This window comes from Triplophysa rosa, linkage group LG1 (assembly GCF_024868665.1).
Source record: "Triplophysa rosa linkage group LG1, Trosa_1v2, whole genome shotgun sequence".
Classification (NCBI taxonomy): domain Eukaryota; kingdom Metazoa; phylum Chordata; class Actinopteri; order Cypriniformes; family Nemacheilidae; genus Triplophysa; species Triplophysa rosa.
Window position 1 is genome coordinate 28,169,348 of NC_079890.1, and position 17,436 is coordinate 28,186,783.

Genomic DNA, 17,436 nt, shown 5'->3' on the forward strand with positions numbered 1-17,436 from the left:
TCTACTCATACCCATTGACAGATTTTTTTGTCACCACAATATATTGTCATAACACACAGCGAATGCAAACGTCACAGCTGTTTTCTTTTTGAGCAGGTGAAAATTAAGAGGAAGCTGAAAAGTAATGAGAGGGACAATGACCGCGGCTCTCCCACCATACCCACCATAACCTATGATTCATTTGATGATGGGAAAGACACTATTCAAGATCAACAGTCAGGTAGTACCAACAAAAATCTTTGAAGTGATCCCTCCAAATAGGCTTTTCTGTCAGTTTTGTGCGGTGTTCTTTCATGTCTCATGCTCTAGAGTTCATTGAATAGAGCCACTCCTCTGATATGCTTCATTTCATCTCTCTGATCTCACAGAAGGGACAAACACTGTCAGAAGATTTGGTGAGCACCAGTTGGTGTCTATTGCTAACTGTGTCTTGCCTTTACTCACTTCACACTGATCTGTGTGGCCTTTTTTGCATCTCTGTTTTGATGTGGTGTGTTTTCATTTAACAGACGTATTCAGTAGTTACCGTTTTATTTTACAAACTTTTAAAAATACATTCCCATCACAGCGGGCGAAACTTACAACGCATACATTATGAAACAATCTTACCCACCCTATTCAAAAAGCCCCTATACACAGAGAGAGAAAAAACATTGAAAAAATGTGTTCTAGTAGGGCTGTTCAACAATTAATCGCGAATAATCACTTCCAGAATAAAAGTTTGTGTGTCTTTGCACTGTGCATATTTATTTTGTTTTTATTAACACACACATATTTGCATGTATATATTTATATAGAATTTAAATTATGTATACAATTTTGGATTTTACTTATTCATGTATGTGTTTGTAACTACAAAATTAATATGCACAGTACACAGACATATTGCCTATTATGTAAACACAAACTTTTATTCTGGATGCTGTTAATCGTGATTAATCAGGGAACAGCCCTGAATTAAATTAATGTCAGTCACAAGTTAACATTTTCTTCTTTCGCACCATGACATCGGCCCACTGATAAATCCATATATGCAATGTTCTAGGGCTTCATATACCACTGTCCACTGATAATTCAAACTCTTTCATCGCTGATTTACATTCTGTAAAAAAACTTCAGGTTAACTTCGTCAAAATTTATATTCCGTAATCCAGATGAAAACATTTGAAATGGCGTCGAATCACAGTGTAAAATTTAACATGGAACAGCATGTATTCACATCAATTCATTTGAAATGTGCAGTTTGTTATCACGGAGTCTCTCTCTCCTCACAGAGCGTGAGCAATCTTGGAACTCTCTGTCCTCTTTTCAGTACTCTCCACATTCAGGTAAGTAACAGAATGTTATGGCCTTGCTAAAATTGGAAAATGTCCTCTGGAATAACTGTAAGATCTTTAAGCAAAGGCAACAGTATGACAATATGTGTATTTGTGTGTCTTTAGTAAATAAATCCGCTGGGTTTTTGGAAGTGCAGTCTCGACCTCCCCTCCAGAGGTGCAGTAGCATTGCAGATGAATTGGAGATTGATGCAGAGAGAGATATTTCACTCCTTCCAGTCACTCATGTGTCTCAGTGAGTAAGAACTTGACATTTTTAGTGCAATTTAAACAGAGACTTTCTGACTGCTGTAGACGACAGAGAGTCAATTATTCATGGTTCAAAAAGTTCAACTGTGGTCACACCGGAGTCCGAAAATTCCTCAAATATCCTCACCACTAATTATACCAAAATTAACTTTTCCATGAAGGAGCTAAACTTGCCTTAATGGAACATTTTTACTTAAATGAGGGTATATTTTAGGGTTTATTTTAACCATGTGTGTTATTCTTTTTAGCACAATAAAATTTCTTCTGAATATGCAGCAAATCAGCAGTATACCAGATGGTACAAAAAAGTAACCCAAGGCATGCCTTAAAGGCATTTCTGTCAACTTCAATGACATTTTTGCCCTAAGCAATGGTTAATTTCTGACCATGTTTCCCTCTACTTATAATGTTGCATAACCATTTCAGATGACATGATACATTATAGTCCAGCTGTTGATCAGAAATGAAGTGTTAAGTTTAGTGTTAGAGTTAGTACACCCTGTTACCCGGCAGTTCACACTGGCAGTATTGTCTTTGTAAATGCAAACAGGGTCTAATCAGCCTGCTAATCTCTGCAGTCACTGAATTCCCATATCAAATCTTTAAAACAGGGTTAACACACATGTGCCATCTCTGTTGGAGCACATCTCAGCTTTCCGAGCCCACCCACATCAAACGCAGCGATTTTAAGAGGACAAAGTGCACGAAATGGTGTATGTTTCTGTGCCCCAAAGCATTCCCATGAAAAGTGGTTATGTGTCAGGCTTTAGGTTGCCTGAGAGGGGGTCATTATCAGAATCTCTGTGCCCCATTAGCCGTCCAGCATGTGGAACAGTGCAAAGCCTGTGCACAGCAAACCATTTACTTATAGGCAATAGACCGATCCACTCTCTGAATAATCTAATTTTTTACAAAGCTCATCGCTCTGAAAAGCGAGGTGTGCTATGATTGGCCAGTTAACCAGTGCGTAGTGATTGGTCAAATACTGCAAGCATTTCATGGAAATGTAACGCCTCTTACCATATTCGGAACATCAGGTTCCAAAGCAATTGTACTGACAGACGATACAATGAAATTTACAATTACGCCCACCTTAACTACGTGTAGGTTTGGGCGGTCTTAGTCAAATCATGTTAGGAAGTTACGTAGATTTGTGGGGGTGTGGTTACACGAGGCGTTTCAGGCAAGTCTGGTTGAGCATTCGCTTTTAGATAGAATGCATCTTTTGTTCCCACACTTTCATTTGTGCAATTTTACGTGTCTAATACATGCATGGGCAACTTATAACACACCAAAAGCACGTACTTCCGCCATACGACCCCTTTAACATTATGTAAAATGTGTCTGAGGTCTGTTTCTGTATTATTTTTTAGAAAACCACAAGAGGGCAGTGGAGGTGTTTTTGAAGAACCTAACACTTGCTATGCTCACGTCTTTTGATTCAGAGCACTGATTCAGTGTTTATGTTGTGCTTATTGGGAAAATCTGCATTTCGTATGCATGTATTTTGTGTTGGTACATGCACATGCAGAAAAAACAGGTTGATATGTGTTTTTGTGTTTATACAACTTTTCTGAAATACGATTAGTTTTAATCTCTGACATACTTTAGGCTAGATATTTTTCTCACTTGCTCTTGTGTTAGTCCAAATAAGGGATAATATTTACAATAAAATCCATTAAAAATGCTATTCTTACAATGTTGCTTGGACCCTGAAATTAATTCTTGGTATAAATTGCCCTTTTCCACCAAATCGTCTGTATTTGACATTATAATTAGATAAAGAAAAATTCTGATTCCTTTCTAAATTCCTTTCATTCTTAGTAGACATATTACGTCTCCTCTACAAAGGCGCCTTGTCATTACGAGCTTTTATTTGATCTTTGAAGTTTAATGAGCTTTCATTCGCCTCATACTGAGATGCAATGGTAACAGCTGGCTTTTCTCTGCCTCTCTGTTCTCTGCTGCTCCCTGTCTCTCCCTCCCTCTCTCTCTTTCTTCTCTCGCTCACTGTGGGTGTGAGCGCGTGTTTATTTGTTTATGTCCAGCAGAGTAGGGTGGGGACTCGAAAAGACCAGAGTCGAAACCTCTCCTCTGTGCAACTCTACTCATCTCTACTTTACTCTCTGCTCATCTTCTGTATTATCGGTTCTCCTCTACTTTGCTCCTATCCTCTCCTTTCGGACATTTGTCCTGCTCTGACCTTTGACCCAGGCTGTTAACTCAAGAGGTGGGAGAGGCACAAAAACCTCCTCGTGCCTGCAGCTGAAACATTTTGCGTGCATTGGGGGTTGGGAAAGAACAATGTGACAAAAACATCTTTCTGACCATGCCTTCCTAAAACACCTATTTCAGACTTTAAAATATACACTCTCTTTAAGCCTAACTAATAATTCAAGATTTTTGTAGTAAAGCGAGACCTGGTAAACAATTAGTGCTTTGATTTTTTTCAGGCCGTTTTGTGAAGTAGTCTTTACATATCAAACACAAAAGCACCTTTGTGGCTTTCTGGGTTAAAGAAAGTATGCTCTTGTATACATGATGAAATCAAAGCAAACGCAGGTGCATCTAAAAGTGCCATTTGTACTTGCACGTATCTGCTGTAGCAGTCTTGTAGTGGTGTGATGTTTACCAAAGGAGACCCGGGCTGAAAAGATTGATTTATTCTCAGTAAACAGAGAAGGACTTCTAGTGGCAGAGGCAAAGCCAGGCCGTCTACACTGGTCCAGAGACAAAGAGCCATTGTCTGCAGCTCTACACACGCCAACAATAGCCTGATTGACAAGCGGCTCTGGTCGTAATGGGCTCCTGGGCTGAAGACTGCAACAGTGACTTTTGTTAGAAACACTCTTGTTACACAGAGCAATAATCTTCATGCTGACAATTTCACAGAAATGTTTATATAGTTTATATATGAGTGCATTGTATACATATTTGCCCAAAAGCATGCATTTTCTCAATATACTGTACATATCTTTTTCATTTGAATGATACTTCCCTTTTTTGGGGGTATGTTTCAGGCCTGAACTTTAAAAAAAAAATGCTATAAAATATTTCATTAAGATGTACATTGCGTTTTGGGTATAACGTGTGTGTGTAACACGAGTGTGTGTGTGTGTAAGGAGTGTGTGGCGGTGTGCGAGGCGTGCTGAATGGGACAGAAACATTGGCTCACTAATGCCTCTTCAGCGCGGCTTGCCAGCACAAGTTTCTTTATCTTGCTCGTCACGGCCCCTTTTCTTCCCCCCTTAACAGTAATTGTGTTTCGTTACAGTGTGTTAGAGCTAACGAGGGACATGGAGCGAGAGTCAGCCAAGCAGTGAAAGAGAGAGGGAGACAGACAGAGAGAGAAAGTCGCTCAGCAAGAAAGAACACATCCCAGATGATTTTTTCATTTGCTGTCAGACCAAGAGCCCAGCAAGACACTCTGTAGAACTTTGTAGCACAACGCTGCACACAGTGAACGCAGTGACAAGTAATCTGACAAATTCCTGTAATCAGCAAGCTTTAAAATGCAGTTCCCCTTTTCAATTCTTTTCATATATTTATAGATATAATATAGGTATACCAACATTAGTATAGGCTACAATTTCTCACATTTAAAGTGATAGTTCATTTACTCACGCTCTTGTAATTTCAAGGACTTTTGTTCCGCAGAACACAGAAGGAGATATTTTGAAGAAAGTTGGTAACCAAACAGCAATGGCCCCCATTCACTTCTATTGTATGCACACAAAACCAATGCAAGTGAATGGGGGCCAGTTAAAACCATTCTTCAAAATATCAGTTGTGTTCTGCGGAAGGAAGAAAGTCATACAGGTTTGAAATGACAAGAGGGTGAGTAAATGATGAAAGATTTTTTTATTTTTGGGTGAACTATCACTTTAAATGAATCACAAATAACACCTTTGTTTCCTCAACAATACTTTTCTTGTCTCTGAACTTCAATATTTCCGGTGAAAATAATATCAACAGGCCATATCCAGTTTCTTTTTGAGGGCCCGGGTAAGTTAGTGACTTTGTTAGTTGGCAATACGATATGACAATAGGCCGGGAGGCCCCTGGTGATGTTTAAAGACCTGTGCTGAGCTGAACACTGTCAATTTCTTTGCTGCTATAATGTTTAGGATCATAAGAGGCCACAAGTTTGGAACATAAGCCATTTAGTCATGGTGTATTGCTCCAAAGGGCTCAATGTCAGAGAGAGTAAATGTTGCATCCCTCTGTGTCACTCTTCATAAGGACATTTAATACTTTGCGTAGTAGTCTGGCTCTTTGATGCTCGGGATGAAAGAGATCTTTGCCCGGCTGAAGCCAAAGGAACCCCTGCTGCGTGTGCGCGCCCGCATCTTGTCTTTGTGCATGTGTGTGATGGCTTCTGGCCAGCAGCCCAGGCCCCGCCCCACGGGTCCTTACCATCGTGGAACGTCTGGCCTCTGGTCAGCAATTATCAGTCATTGCTGCCTCAGTGGCTCTTATCGCAGCTGACCGCTTATTAAAATATCATTGAGGCATTTCAGCTCCAGGAGGAAGACGGTGGCAAAATTTAGGATAATGTACTTTACAGAATTCTCAGACGGCGGCTAATCAGTGTGGTCTTCCCCCTCCTCTTGCAAGAGAGCTATTCTTAGACACACAGGGCCCCCATGAGCCCTTTAGTGCCATAGTGCCACGATCTCGCAGCCTGTGGCGCAACACCGCCGCACAAAGGTCTTTGTCTTTTGACTCGCTGAGACAAGTCAGCTGAGCGCACATGTCCTCTGTGGGGGACATCGGGGTAATTGACATGTGTTTGTGATTCATCATATGATGTAACAAAACATTAGGGAGGGTTTGAGGATCTGGCTTCTTTCTGTATAATTTGGTTTAGTTTCATATCGTGCCTTTAAAGTCTTTGAACTTTACATTGCCGGTAGGGTGCTGTGCTAGTCTGTTAGAACAATAGAGTAGAACAATATATCCATTGCCTGCCCTTAGGAAAATGTTATTGCTTAGAGGTTGCTCTTTTATAGCTTTTTTATAGCTCATGAGACTTAATGCTGTTCTCAGTTAGAACACTGTCTCTGATGTTTCTTCTAAAAACATTAAAAGAAATAAAAGCTGACACAAGAAAACTGGTGACCTGTGGTAAGAGTGTACAGTCCCGGCCAAAAGTGATGTTTAAGTTTGGGCATATGACGTCTACAATTTTCTTTTAAATATGTTGCATTTATATACAGTATATGTTGTACTTTGGGGTATGAAATTAAGCTTAAGGAAGCTTGGCACAAAATTACAACTCATTTGCAGAGTTTATAAAGACATAGCTGAGTGACTACGTAAATGTTCCCACAAGAGAGGATCAACAAATATTATTAAAGTGATAGTTCACCCAAAAATAACCATTTTGCCATTTACTTACCCTCTTGTCATTACAAACCGAACAACGGAGGTACCCGTTGACTTGCATTGGTTTTGTGTCTATACAATAGAAGTGAATTGGCACCGCCGTTGTTCGGTTACCAACAATATCTTCTTTTGTGTTTTGTGGAAGAAAGTCATACAGGTTTGAGAGAGTGAGTAAACAATGACAGAATTTTCATTTTGGGTGAACTATCACTAGATAAAATTTCCTGTCAGCTTTTTGTTTTCTTATGTTTTTTTGTATATTTGGAAAAAAAACTGTTCCCTGCTACGCTGTAGTTTTTATTTTTCCAAATAATTGTGTCCCTGTAAATACCCTAGAAGTATTTTGTACCATACAAGTCATAATTTGATGGTTTCATTGAACCTGAGGAAGCATTAAAAGCACATATTGTACAAATATACCCCCCCGGACATCACTTTTGGCCACTATTGTGGACCTATAAAACCCACCATTGCTTTCTCTGAGAAACTACATTGTCTTTTCTGTCAATTTACATATTCACACTCATATTTATTAACAGTCGCACATCTGTTCGCGTGAGTTTTAGTCACACAGCGTGCGGTAGCACTGAGGCAATGTTAGTGGGAAAGAGTTTGTGTTCACAGATTAGAGTGAAGCCCACTGATTGTCATGTTTCCTGTTTGTCTACTTTTGATTACAATTAGATAAGCAGAGACCCTCTGGGCAGGGGTCAAACAACAAGCCATTGATTTTCATCTAAACACGCACAAATATCTCTCAATTTCAGATTACACAGGCAGGTTTAGTGTTTAATAAGACGGATAGTTTAATTCGACCACAAGATTTCCATTTCCCCTTATCTCTCTAAAGCATCTCATTATTACCTTCTTAACTCCTGCCAGCCCCCCGGCATGACATCTATTTCTCTAATCAATACAGGACCTGCTGCACATGTTTGTATTTAATCCTGACCCAGGATCAGGTGTTCATCTACTCTCCACTAATGGATAGATGCATAGAATGGTTGACATCATTGTCCAAACTTGCGTGTTGAGGTCAAACTGACCGGGTGTTGTTGAACACGCCCTGTTAGTTAATTAGAGGAGGGGAGTTGGAGGCTGTGGCCTGAAGTGTTGATGGTACTGATGACGTCTATTTCCTGTCCCACGATGCACCTCTTTGATCTTTGTTTGGTGTAGTTATGATGGCCATTGTCACAAATACAACATCAGTTACTATTTACATGGACAAGGACGCAAAGATAGAAATATAGCAATGTATAAATAAATAAAATGATCACACTATAGCTTATCCTTCAGTGTTGATCTGTAAGCCTGTGTTCTACAGTTTATGTTTGCAATCAGCATGCCACATTAAGACACATTTAACACTGCCAGCTTGAATCTTTTTCTTACACAAAGTATCGTCGTCAATGTGGGATTATTTTCACTTTTTTATGTCAATACATGAAGAAACAAAGTGCAGGTGAGGCTTTTCGTTTTCGTTTATCTAGAAGGTCCCTCTTGAGTCATTGGTAGCCCTCCAGTGAAAATGTTTTTCTTTCACATCTGGCTGCTATTGTTTTTAGCGGCCAAACTCAACCAAATAAGATCAGGAACGGATGAGAGTTGCAGTCTGCTTTTGGCAGAAAGAAGACCTCATATGATTTCCTCCTTTTCTCTCTCCCTCTCAGTTTGTATGTGTCTCTCCATCATTTTCTTTATCTCTCTCTCTGTCCCAGTGGGAGTCCTTCTCCCTTTGCGCAAGTCTCCACCAGTGTTCACCATTAGCCAGGCTTTGTGCCAGCACTAGAGGCAGATGGTGACCCTGCTGAGGTCATGAGACCAGCGTTGCTATGCTGGTAACCATGACTGGAGAGAGGAAGTGGCGCTGCCTTAGGGACAGATGGGGTGGTTCCCATGTTCTATCTCTTGTATCCCACCTTGCTCTCTCTCTCCTTTATATTCTCCATTGGAATGACAAACACCCAAAGAGGTATGATTCCTGAACTCTGTGCACACGGCTGGGAGATTCCAGCTTGAGGGGTTCAGTTTAGATTTTGTGGTTAAAGTGAATGACAAAATGAAAGCAGAAAGTCATAGTCCTGTCATATTGATGCGTATTTGTATCACACGGTCTGAGACGACCTTAACATTAATTCCCCAAAAGAGTTTTCATTTAGCACTTGAAATGAAGCCTAAATAGAAAGCTTATCTCAGTTATTTCCATCTGAGATAGTATATCAACATAGCTGCTATATACTACATACAGGCAAATCTGACTGAATGTATTTCTCTTGACCTTAAAGACCTTTTCATGGTTTTAAATATTTGATTCAATAATACGTTTGAGGACAAATTTTTAGCATGCGAAGTAGCTTCTAAGTTTCCGTTATCTGGAGTTTTTCCATTGCCTCCTTTCCTACTCTTGTCAAGTGCAAATAAATAGACATCTGCATAGCTGAGACTATGATAATGCACAAAGCCAACGTCTGGCAAATGACCCAAAGGGATGCTGATGGAAGTCTTGAACGGTGCACCAAAGAGCAGTAAATTGGCAGTCGCCTGGAGCATGGCATATGCCTTATCCCTCATTTCCCCATAGCCCGCAGTCAGGGAGAAACCAGAAACTGTCAAGCAGCCATGTCCATTAAGTCAATGAGGCTTGATAGCCTGCAGCCAGTCTACCGCTAATGCATTTTAAAGGAACTTGTGAGAGTGCGCTCAGTATTCTGTCAGAGTGACATGCAACAGACACATGCCTTAGCATGCTAACATGATACAGGCGCATATAGACGTGCAGGGGAAAGTGTACCTATATGATGATTCATCTTTGTGACAGTTGCCTGTTCCCCTAGATAACCTTGGGTCTCCTGGGAGTCGACCCCCTTCCCCCATCAAATCTCAGTGCTGTGTGTTTTGAAACCTTTGAAAAGCAGAGAGTGTTGTATTTTCTAGACACTGTGTCCTGGTCGTGACCCTTGCGCTCAATGGCCACTTGCTAAAGTCCAGTCCAGATCAACAGCAGCTGGAGTGGCTTTGGGCTGCACCTGAGGGCCTGCTAGCGACTGATAGGATTGTTTTGCAAATGATATTGAAAATGTGAAAGGTCAGGGGATTGATTATAGAAAGTTAGTTAGGGATGACGTATAATGCCATTATGTGAGGCATCACTTCAGTCACCCGATTGTAGTTATTGTTTGTCATTAAGTAGCTTTACAGTAAAAGTGATGAGTAATGTGGTTGTATGATATTTTGAATTAATAATTATTATGCAAAATCAAAATCTTAAAGTATTTCTCTCTGTGATGATCCCAACACACACACAGGTTGCGGGATTCTCACCGCACAGCCATCCGTGTCATCCAGAGAATGCGCTACTTTGTGGCCAAAAAGAAGTTCCAGGTAAGTTTCTTGCCTATTTGTTACAGATTTATAATTAAAAATACATTTTTATACATTGTTTTGCACAGATTCTGGTGCAAACATCTAAAAATGAACTTATATCAATATAAATTTACTAGAAGCAAAAAACAAACATTCTAAAAACAAAACGAAAAAAACTCCAAGTGTATGTCGCAAATGTGTGAGAGGAAAAAAGTTTTGACTTAATTCAATTTTAAAAAATCAAGATTATTGCACGTTTAAGACATAAACCCACTTAATTTTGTCAGGAAAACATATCAGAAAATACTTAATATATTTTCTCATTTTGCTTCTCAAGTACATGTACAGTATGTTGATTTGGTTATTTTTAGCCATTTGTACTACTAAATATATTAATACTGCAAAGTAAAAGTTTTACTTTTGCGTCTTTAATTTAAAATCCTTTCGAATTTCAGTAAGATCTGTGATTAACATTTTTTGACAAATTAGAGGTTAAGCCACGATTAAATTGAGAGTGTAAGTAAGATTTCTGCCCCAGTTTTACCAGATGCCCTTCCTGGGTCCTAAAAAGAATCTGCTATGTCAGAGAATTCCCCCAATAGCTGTCCCACACACTTTCTCCTACTTTCGTGCGATTGTGTGACATTTGATACTCGTTACTCCACTTTATTTGCCTTCTCTCTTTACCCTCCCATCGTCTCTACATCCTTTCGTTTGACCTGTTAGCCTTAGTCATCTCTCAGTCCCCTTATTTTCCCTCCTCTCACACGCTCTTGCGACACAGAACACACACTTGGAGTGTTTGTCAGATGCTGCTGCCTAGATTCGCTGTGTCTGATGTCATGACAATGTTTGCTCTCTTTGAAAGGATTTAGCTCTTCCTGAGTTGCCTCATTTGTGCCAAAGATGTGTGAACATTTGTATATTTAACTGAGATTGTTCAAACCGAAATTGAGTTCTGTAGCAAACGTGGAGCTTCACACATCCACCACATGTTATTCAGTGACTTCAAATAATCGTACACAGCCACGGGCATCATCACCTGTGTTCAATCTGCCCCGAACGCTGTGAGCGTTTGATCAGGGGTCTAGGTTTGGTGTCAGCAGATGCGAATCGTTTTCCTCAAAGGTGTCAATCGGGAGAAAATTTGAGCCCTCGAGGCTTGTCTGATCTGGTTTTATCGCAAGTCAAATGTGAGGAACCTTGTGATGATCTCATTCATTCAGACTTCATTGATCTAGAGATTAGAGGATCATTATTAATTCAGAAATTCAAAAGTCACATGCTTAGAATTATATGTACATGTAGATTTACTAATGCTGCAATCTTTTTTTCTTTTGGTTAAAATCAGTCATTCAGCAAGTAAATAAAAAATAGGGTTCAAAACTGTCTCCTTACGAACTGTACATTTATAATAATAATTTTTGAGTTGAGCTGGTTTTCTGTGTTTCACTGAAGCATTAGTTTGACGTCAACTCATGTAATGATAAGCATAAAGTATCCTGCAATTTTATGTTTTAAACAGAGATGGCAAAATCGAGGCAATAGTTACGGGCTGTGCCTTTAAAACACCAGCATAAATGCATGCTACATTAACTTTTTGTGTGTTTCTGCAGCAAGCACTTAAGCCGTATGATGTCAGAGATGTAATTGAGCAGTATTCTCAGGGTCATCTCAACCTCATGGTCCGCATCAAGGAGCTGCAGAGAAGGTGGGCTCAAAATTCTTTTACGTCTCAATAGCCAGCCGTGTTTACTTAAGCATGGAAATACATTTGCTTTGAAAATCTAAGCGAGGCGTTATAGGTACATCCATTCTTTGTCATTCCATTTGCCATTTTCATCCGTGAACGTTTCATGTGCCTAACAGATTGGATCAGTCCTTAGGAAAGCTGTCTCTCTTCCAGACAAGTTCAGGTAAAACAGGGCCCTTCATTACACACTCTTACTTTTACATGACCATCATGCGTTGCTAACAAGCAGTAAATCATCATTTTTCTTTGTGTTGTCGCTTATGTTTATGGAGTTGGTATTTTTATTGTGTTTCTGACTGGCACTTTTTTTGTGTCCTGCAGAGCGCATGAGGGACAAAGGCACAAATACTATCGGATCCAGACTCAACAGGATGGAGGAGAAGGTAAAGCTCTTAAATATTTGTGCTCCAGACAGATTAGGGTTTGGCTAAATGTCATGCGATTAGGCAGGAGATTAATGGCATTATTGTTCTTGCAAAACACAGGACTAACACCACTTTGTAACTATTGAGGATTCCAAACACCTAAAAATCTCCAATCAATATTACGTCACATTTTAGGGAGCTATACGCATGGTCAAAAACCAGGCAAGTAAATCACAGAAATAACAAAGGCAGGCTCAAAATGCATTCAGTGCAATTGGTTTTACAGGAAAGACAGATAAAGATATTTAAGCCTCAATCACCAAGGATACACCTGGGGGCAGAATGAGCCTCTCTCTCTTTCTCTTCCCTCACTCAAACATCACTTTTTGATGACTGCTCAAACATTGTCTGTGAGTGATGTGTGCTGATAAGGGTGTTAAGAGCCTAAAAAGAGCAGCTTTCTGGCTTGTGTGTGACTGAGTAGGTGTAAAAGTAAGAGGTCTATTGGCCTGCTAGAAAGACAGGGATTCAGGAGCTCTACAAACACTCACTCTGCACCCGTTCATTTGCCACTCCAGCCAAATCCTTTTACAAACAGCACTCATCCCAGACACGGACTCAAAACAACGTACACACTTATTCACATGATCTTTCTCTCATAGGCCCGCTCCCTTTCTGCTTCTCTTTTTGTTGTGTAGATGTTTGGAATAAGTAGAAAAATGGGTGTTTTAAAAACTTGGCTTTAAAGGTCCGTTGGGTGTCTTTTTGGAGGCTCTATTGACAGAAATGCAATATAATATACATAACTATGTCTTTAGAGCTGTATGAAGACCTTACACAATGAAGTGTTGTTTGAATGAGCTATTTCTATCTACATACACCGCGGGTCCCCTTGCATGGAATTCGCCATGTTGTTTCTACAGTAGCTGTAAATGGACAAACTGCTATAGAGCGTGTTTCGTAAATACGTTATCTCCTTCAGCAGAGAAGTGAAAACATGACGACATCTTAGTCCTGTGTCAGCCTCCGTAGTGCTTCAAATGCGATGGATGAGCGGTGAAGTGAGCCGTTGGTAATTCCCAACCTCACCGCTAGATGCCGCTAGATTTCATACACTGGACCTTTAACCCTCCTGTTATGTTTTGGGTCAGATTGACCCCAAAGCTACTTTTACATTTTTTTTAATATGCTAAATATATATTTAAAACTTCTTTCTGACTTTTTCTAATTTCATTAAAATAATTCATAGACATGTTCATCTTATGTTACTGAGTTTTCAGAATGTCTGTACACATTTTAACCTAATCGTTGATGTTCTTTTAAAAAGTTATTTTTATGCTTAACTTTCTATGCTAAAATTTTTTTGTTCTATTTTACCTTTTCCTGATGAATCTCTCTTGCCAACATAAGTAAACTATTAGTTTTAGTTTGTACTTATCGTATCAAACATCACACACACACACACACACACACACAATCTGCACAACAGATTCCCAGTAGCAAAAAAGTACTAACTATTGTGAAATTGTATTTAGTGTTCAGTTTACATTTAAAATTTTGCATTTTGGTGGATCTTTTTATTCAAAATGACTGGCAGTGAACAGGGTATACTGCACTGTATGGGACCCATGACCGATGCTCTATCAACTGAGTAACAGGGAAACTTTTGAAGCTGTTGAATGTTGTTTTTTTGTGTGTGTATCTATACATATGTATAGCCTATATACAGAAGTGTTTTTTCTAGGTAAACGCAACAAGTTAAATGTAGAATTTTTTTATATGAATATAAAGAAATTATAAAAAAGCTGCGTTTTTTCTTAATTCTTCTTGTAAAATATTAGGTAGGTTAATTGTGAGTAAATAAACAAAACGTAAAACTTTCTTTTTAAGCAATTTTTTATATATTGAAGTGTTTGGGGTCAAAATGACCCCACACATTAAAAGTGTTGCTAAAAATTGAACATAACAGGAGGGTTAAGAGGATTTTAATCTTTTTTATTTTTTCAAAATTACCATATCTTTTGGGAGAGATCAGTTAATAGACTATTTAAACCATATAACAGCGGAGGGCAGTAGGATTCTTGATCTCATTGATTTCTGTGTTAGTGAATGATGCACTGAGTAGCCAAATGTATTTCTGAGAGCAAAACCAGAAGGAAACACTCTTTGACGTTTAGAGATTTGCATGCAGATTTGTCATTTGTTGTGTGTGTGGACAGCATCCAGTGTTGACAGGATACCTCGCCCCATACAGTGACACACAGTGTTCCCATCATTCTGTGGTAAACAGGAAGCAGCCAGTGTCTGGCATAAACAGGAACAAATAGCCTTAACTTTTCTGCAAACACCGGCCTAAAGCAATTCATTACCGTTGTGCTCACACAGACTGCATTGCTTGAGATTTGTTAGATGTTCCTTTAATAAAATGTTTTTTATTACATTACAGTATTTTTAATCGAACAGTATATACAGTGTATAAAGTATATTTAATCGGTTATATATTTTAACTCAGTGTTAGGTCAAACAAATCAAGCTATTGGGTGAATGAACCCAGAAAATGTTTATACTTGATGCAACACTGGATTAAAACAACCCAACATTTTGGGTTGAAACAACCCAGGTTAATATATAACCCAACGAATGGTTGGGTCCGTCGCTTTCTGATCCAGCACTGGTTGAAACCCAGCATTTTTATGGTGTACTGTTTTTCCAGACATTTCCCTGAGAAAGCTTTTATGGCACATCTTTATTATAAATATAAGTCTTTTATAGGATTATAACAAGCTGTATGTGATTTTATAGAACATGAACTTGCACTCAGTAACTGCTTTTCTGCCCAAGTTTCCACTCAAGGATCTTGCTGTTTCTCCCTTACATTTGTGCATATTTGTATGTCTGTCTACATGGGGAGCGACTCTATATGTGTACATGTTTGAATCTCAGGCCGTGAGCAGTATGGCAGTGTGTGTTTGTGCACGTGTACATGTGTTTGTGTGTGACTGTGGCGGCACTATCATTGTATAAACTGTGGTGCGGCGTGGAGACACTCGTCTGGTTATTTCTAATGGGGTGTAGACAGCCCTGGCTCCAAACGTCACTTAGCTGTAACCCAGGGGGAAAGAACCTCATGACATTTGGCTCCCCAACTGTATAAGGAAAAATTACAAGTATGCGTCTGATAGTTTTCATTGTCTCAAACATCAGTCCCTTTCAATAACAATCCTTGTATGTAGGAAAAAGCTCCTTTAAATACACAGGCAATAGCATGGAAAACTGCTATGGTATTATGTTTAAAAGTTTATATATAGATAACATGTACTTTTCTAAGCTTCTTAGAACAGCACTGACAAGATCTAGTTTGCATTTGAAATAATGACATAATGTCACACATGAACCAGTTTTCCATGATCATGTCATTTGAATCTCTAGGCTATTCATCATCACCTTTTTGATCACTCTACTCCACATTCCCTAATCTCATTCACATTATGTGAAAAATAGATGTATATCGCCCTTACTAGTCACTACATACGGGTTCTTTTTTCAATAGCTGTTACAGATTGCATTAACAGACTGCGTGATGTTTATTTACACAGGCGCCATGACGTTGTTATTTTAGACATTGTTTTTAAAGTTGCTGAGGCCACACACTTGTTTTCCCATAGATCACACACGTGGACAGGACCCTCAACCGTATTGCAGAGTCTCTCAACCTCCTATTAGTGAAGGAGAGACGGGGTGATTCAAACAGAGGACAGGAACGTAGTGAGAGCGCCCACAGACCATCAGCCAGCCTCTGTCTGCAGGGGCCACAGGACAGTCTGACCAGCTATGAACAGCTATCTAGCACAAACCTCACTCTCTCCCATGAGGACAGCTGAGATTCCACCAAAGTGCCAACAAATCACAAAGTGCCTGGAATTGGGACTGATTTAGCTTGTTTAAAAAGAGATCATAGTTTGAGGTAGAGGAATGTGTGACGAGGTTCTGGGTTGGCAGAATTTTTTTATGTTCATTGTTTTTTTTGTAGAACAGCTGGATTTCTTTTAAAGAATATAGACATGTATAATATGTACTGTATACACGTAGAATACAGTTACGTAAGAATTAACTTTGCCTTTTAAAATAGAGGATTTTTTCGTTAGCTTTTTAAAGAAGAGTAAGTGTTACCATGCCTTTTGTGAACATTTTGTTGTTTTCTAGTCGAATGTTACACACTTTCATTTACACTAATTTCATGTTTTTGTTTTTTAAGATTGCAAAAAAGAACAAAGAGCAAGTTGCTCTTAAAAATCACTGCCTAGATTTGTGAATCGGGTGTAAAGACTTTTGAATTAGCACAGTCTTCCCAATCAAGTTAATATTTATGTCAAATCAACAATTGTACATTCATACAAAAGCTGATTTTTTTTCTTAAAAAAAAAAACTACTAAATAAACACTGAATGCATACATTTTAATTCTCGTTTTTACGTTAAGTGCTTTGTTTTGTGCTCGGTTTTTTTGACCAAAATGCAATGCAATTTTGTTTTTTGTTTTATCCTAAATAAATAACTGTGTGTTTGTAGTGCTACAATGTTTTGCATCATGTCTTCAGTGGGTCAAATGTCTTTGCTATTTAAGCAGAGGTTTGTGGTCAGCCTGGATTCCCGCTCTTTTCCACCATCAGGCCAGAATTGCTTCTATTGGTGCTATGTGGAGGCATTTATGTTTTTCAGGAGCAGTTGTCCTTTTCTAAAAGTCTTTCAGTGACACTTTCAGAATTCCATTAGAGCATCCCGACAGATCAATGACTTATGCAGCACACGACCATATGGAGAGCACCGTGACCTCTGCTCTTATAACAATGCATTTGCTCTCAGGGGTGAGGGGCTTTGTTGCTATGGGGATGACTACATGTGCACCCTCTGACCTTTTCTTGGGCAGGAACACGGCTGTCCACTCTGCTTTTGTACACGCACAGCATCTCGTATGGACCA

General features: G+C 39.2%; 1 protein-coding gene across 1 annotated transcript in view; it reads left to right on the plus strand.

The window, feature by feature from the left end:
* kcnq1.1 (potassium voltage-gated channel, KQT-like subfamily, member 1.1) overlaps positions 1–16,658 on the plus strand; it is a 33,471-nt gene extending 16,813 nt beyond the window's left edge. The window contains exons 10-17 of the mRNA XM_057338468.1: positions 97–220; positions 1,275–1,328; positions 1,443–1,572; positions 10,283–10,358; positions 11,957–12,051; positions 12,210–12,256; positions 12,415–12,476; positions 16,124–16,658. Of these exons, the coding sequence (XP_057194451.1) occupies positions 97–220; positions 1,275–1,328; positions 1,443–1,572; positions 10,283–10,358; positions 11,957–12,051; positions 12,210–12,256; positions 12,415–12,476; positions 16,124–16,339 (804 nt within the window). The 3' untranslated portion in view covers positions 16,340–16,658. The remainder of the gene's footprint in view (positions 1–96; positions 221–1,274; positions 1,329–1,442; positions 1,573–10,282; positions 10,359–11,956; positions 12,052–12,209; positions 12,257–12,414; positions 12,477–16,123) is intronic.
* Positions 16,659–17,436: the final 778 nt, after the last annotated feature.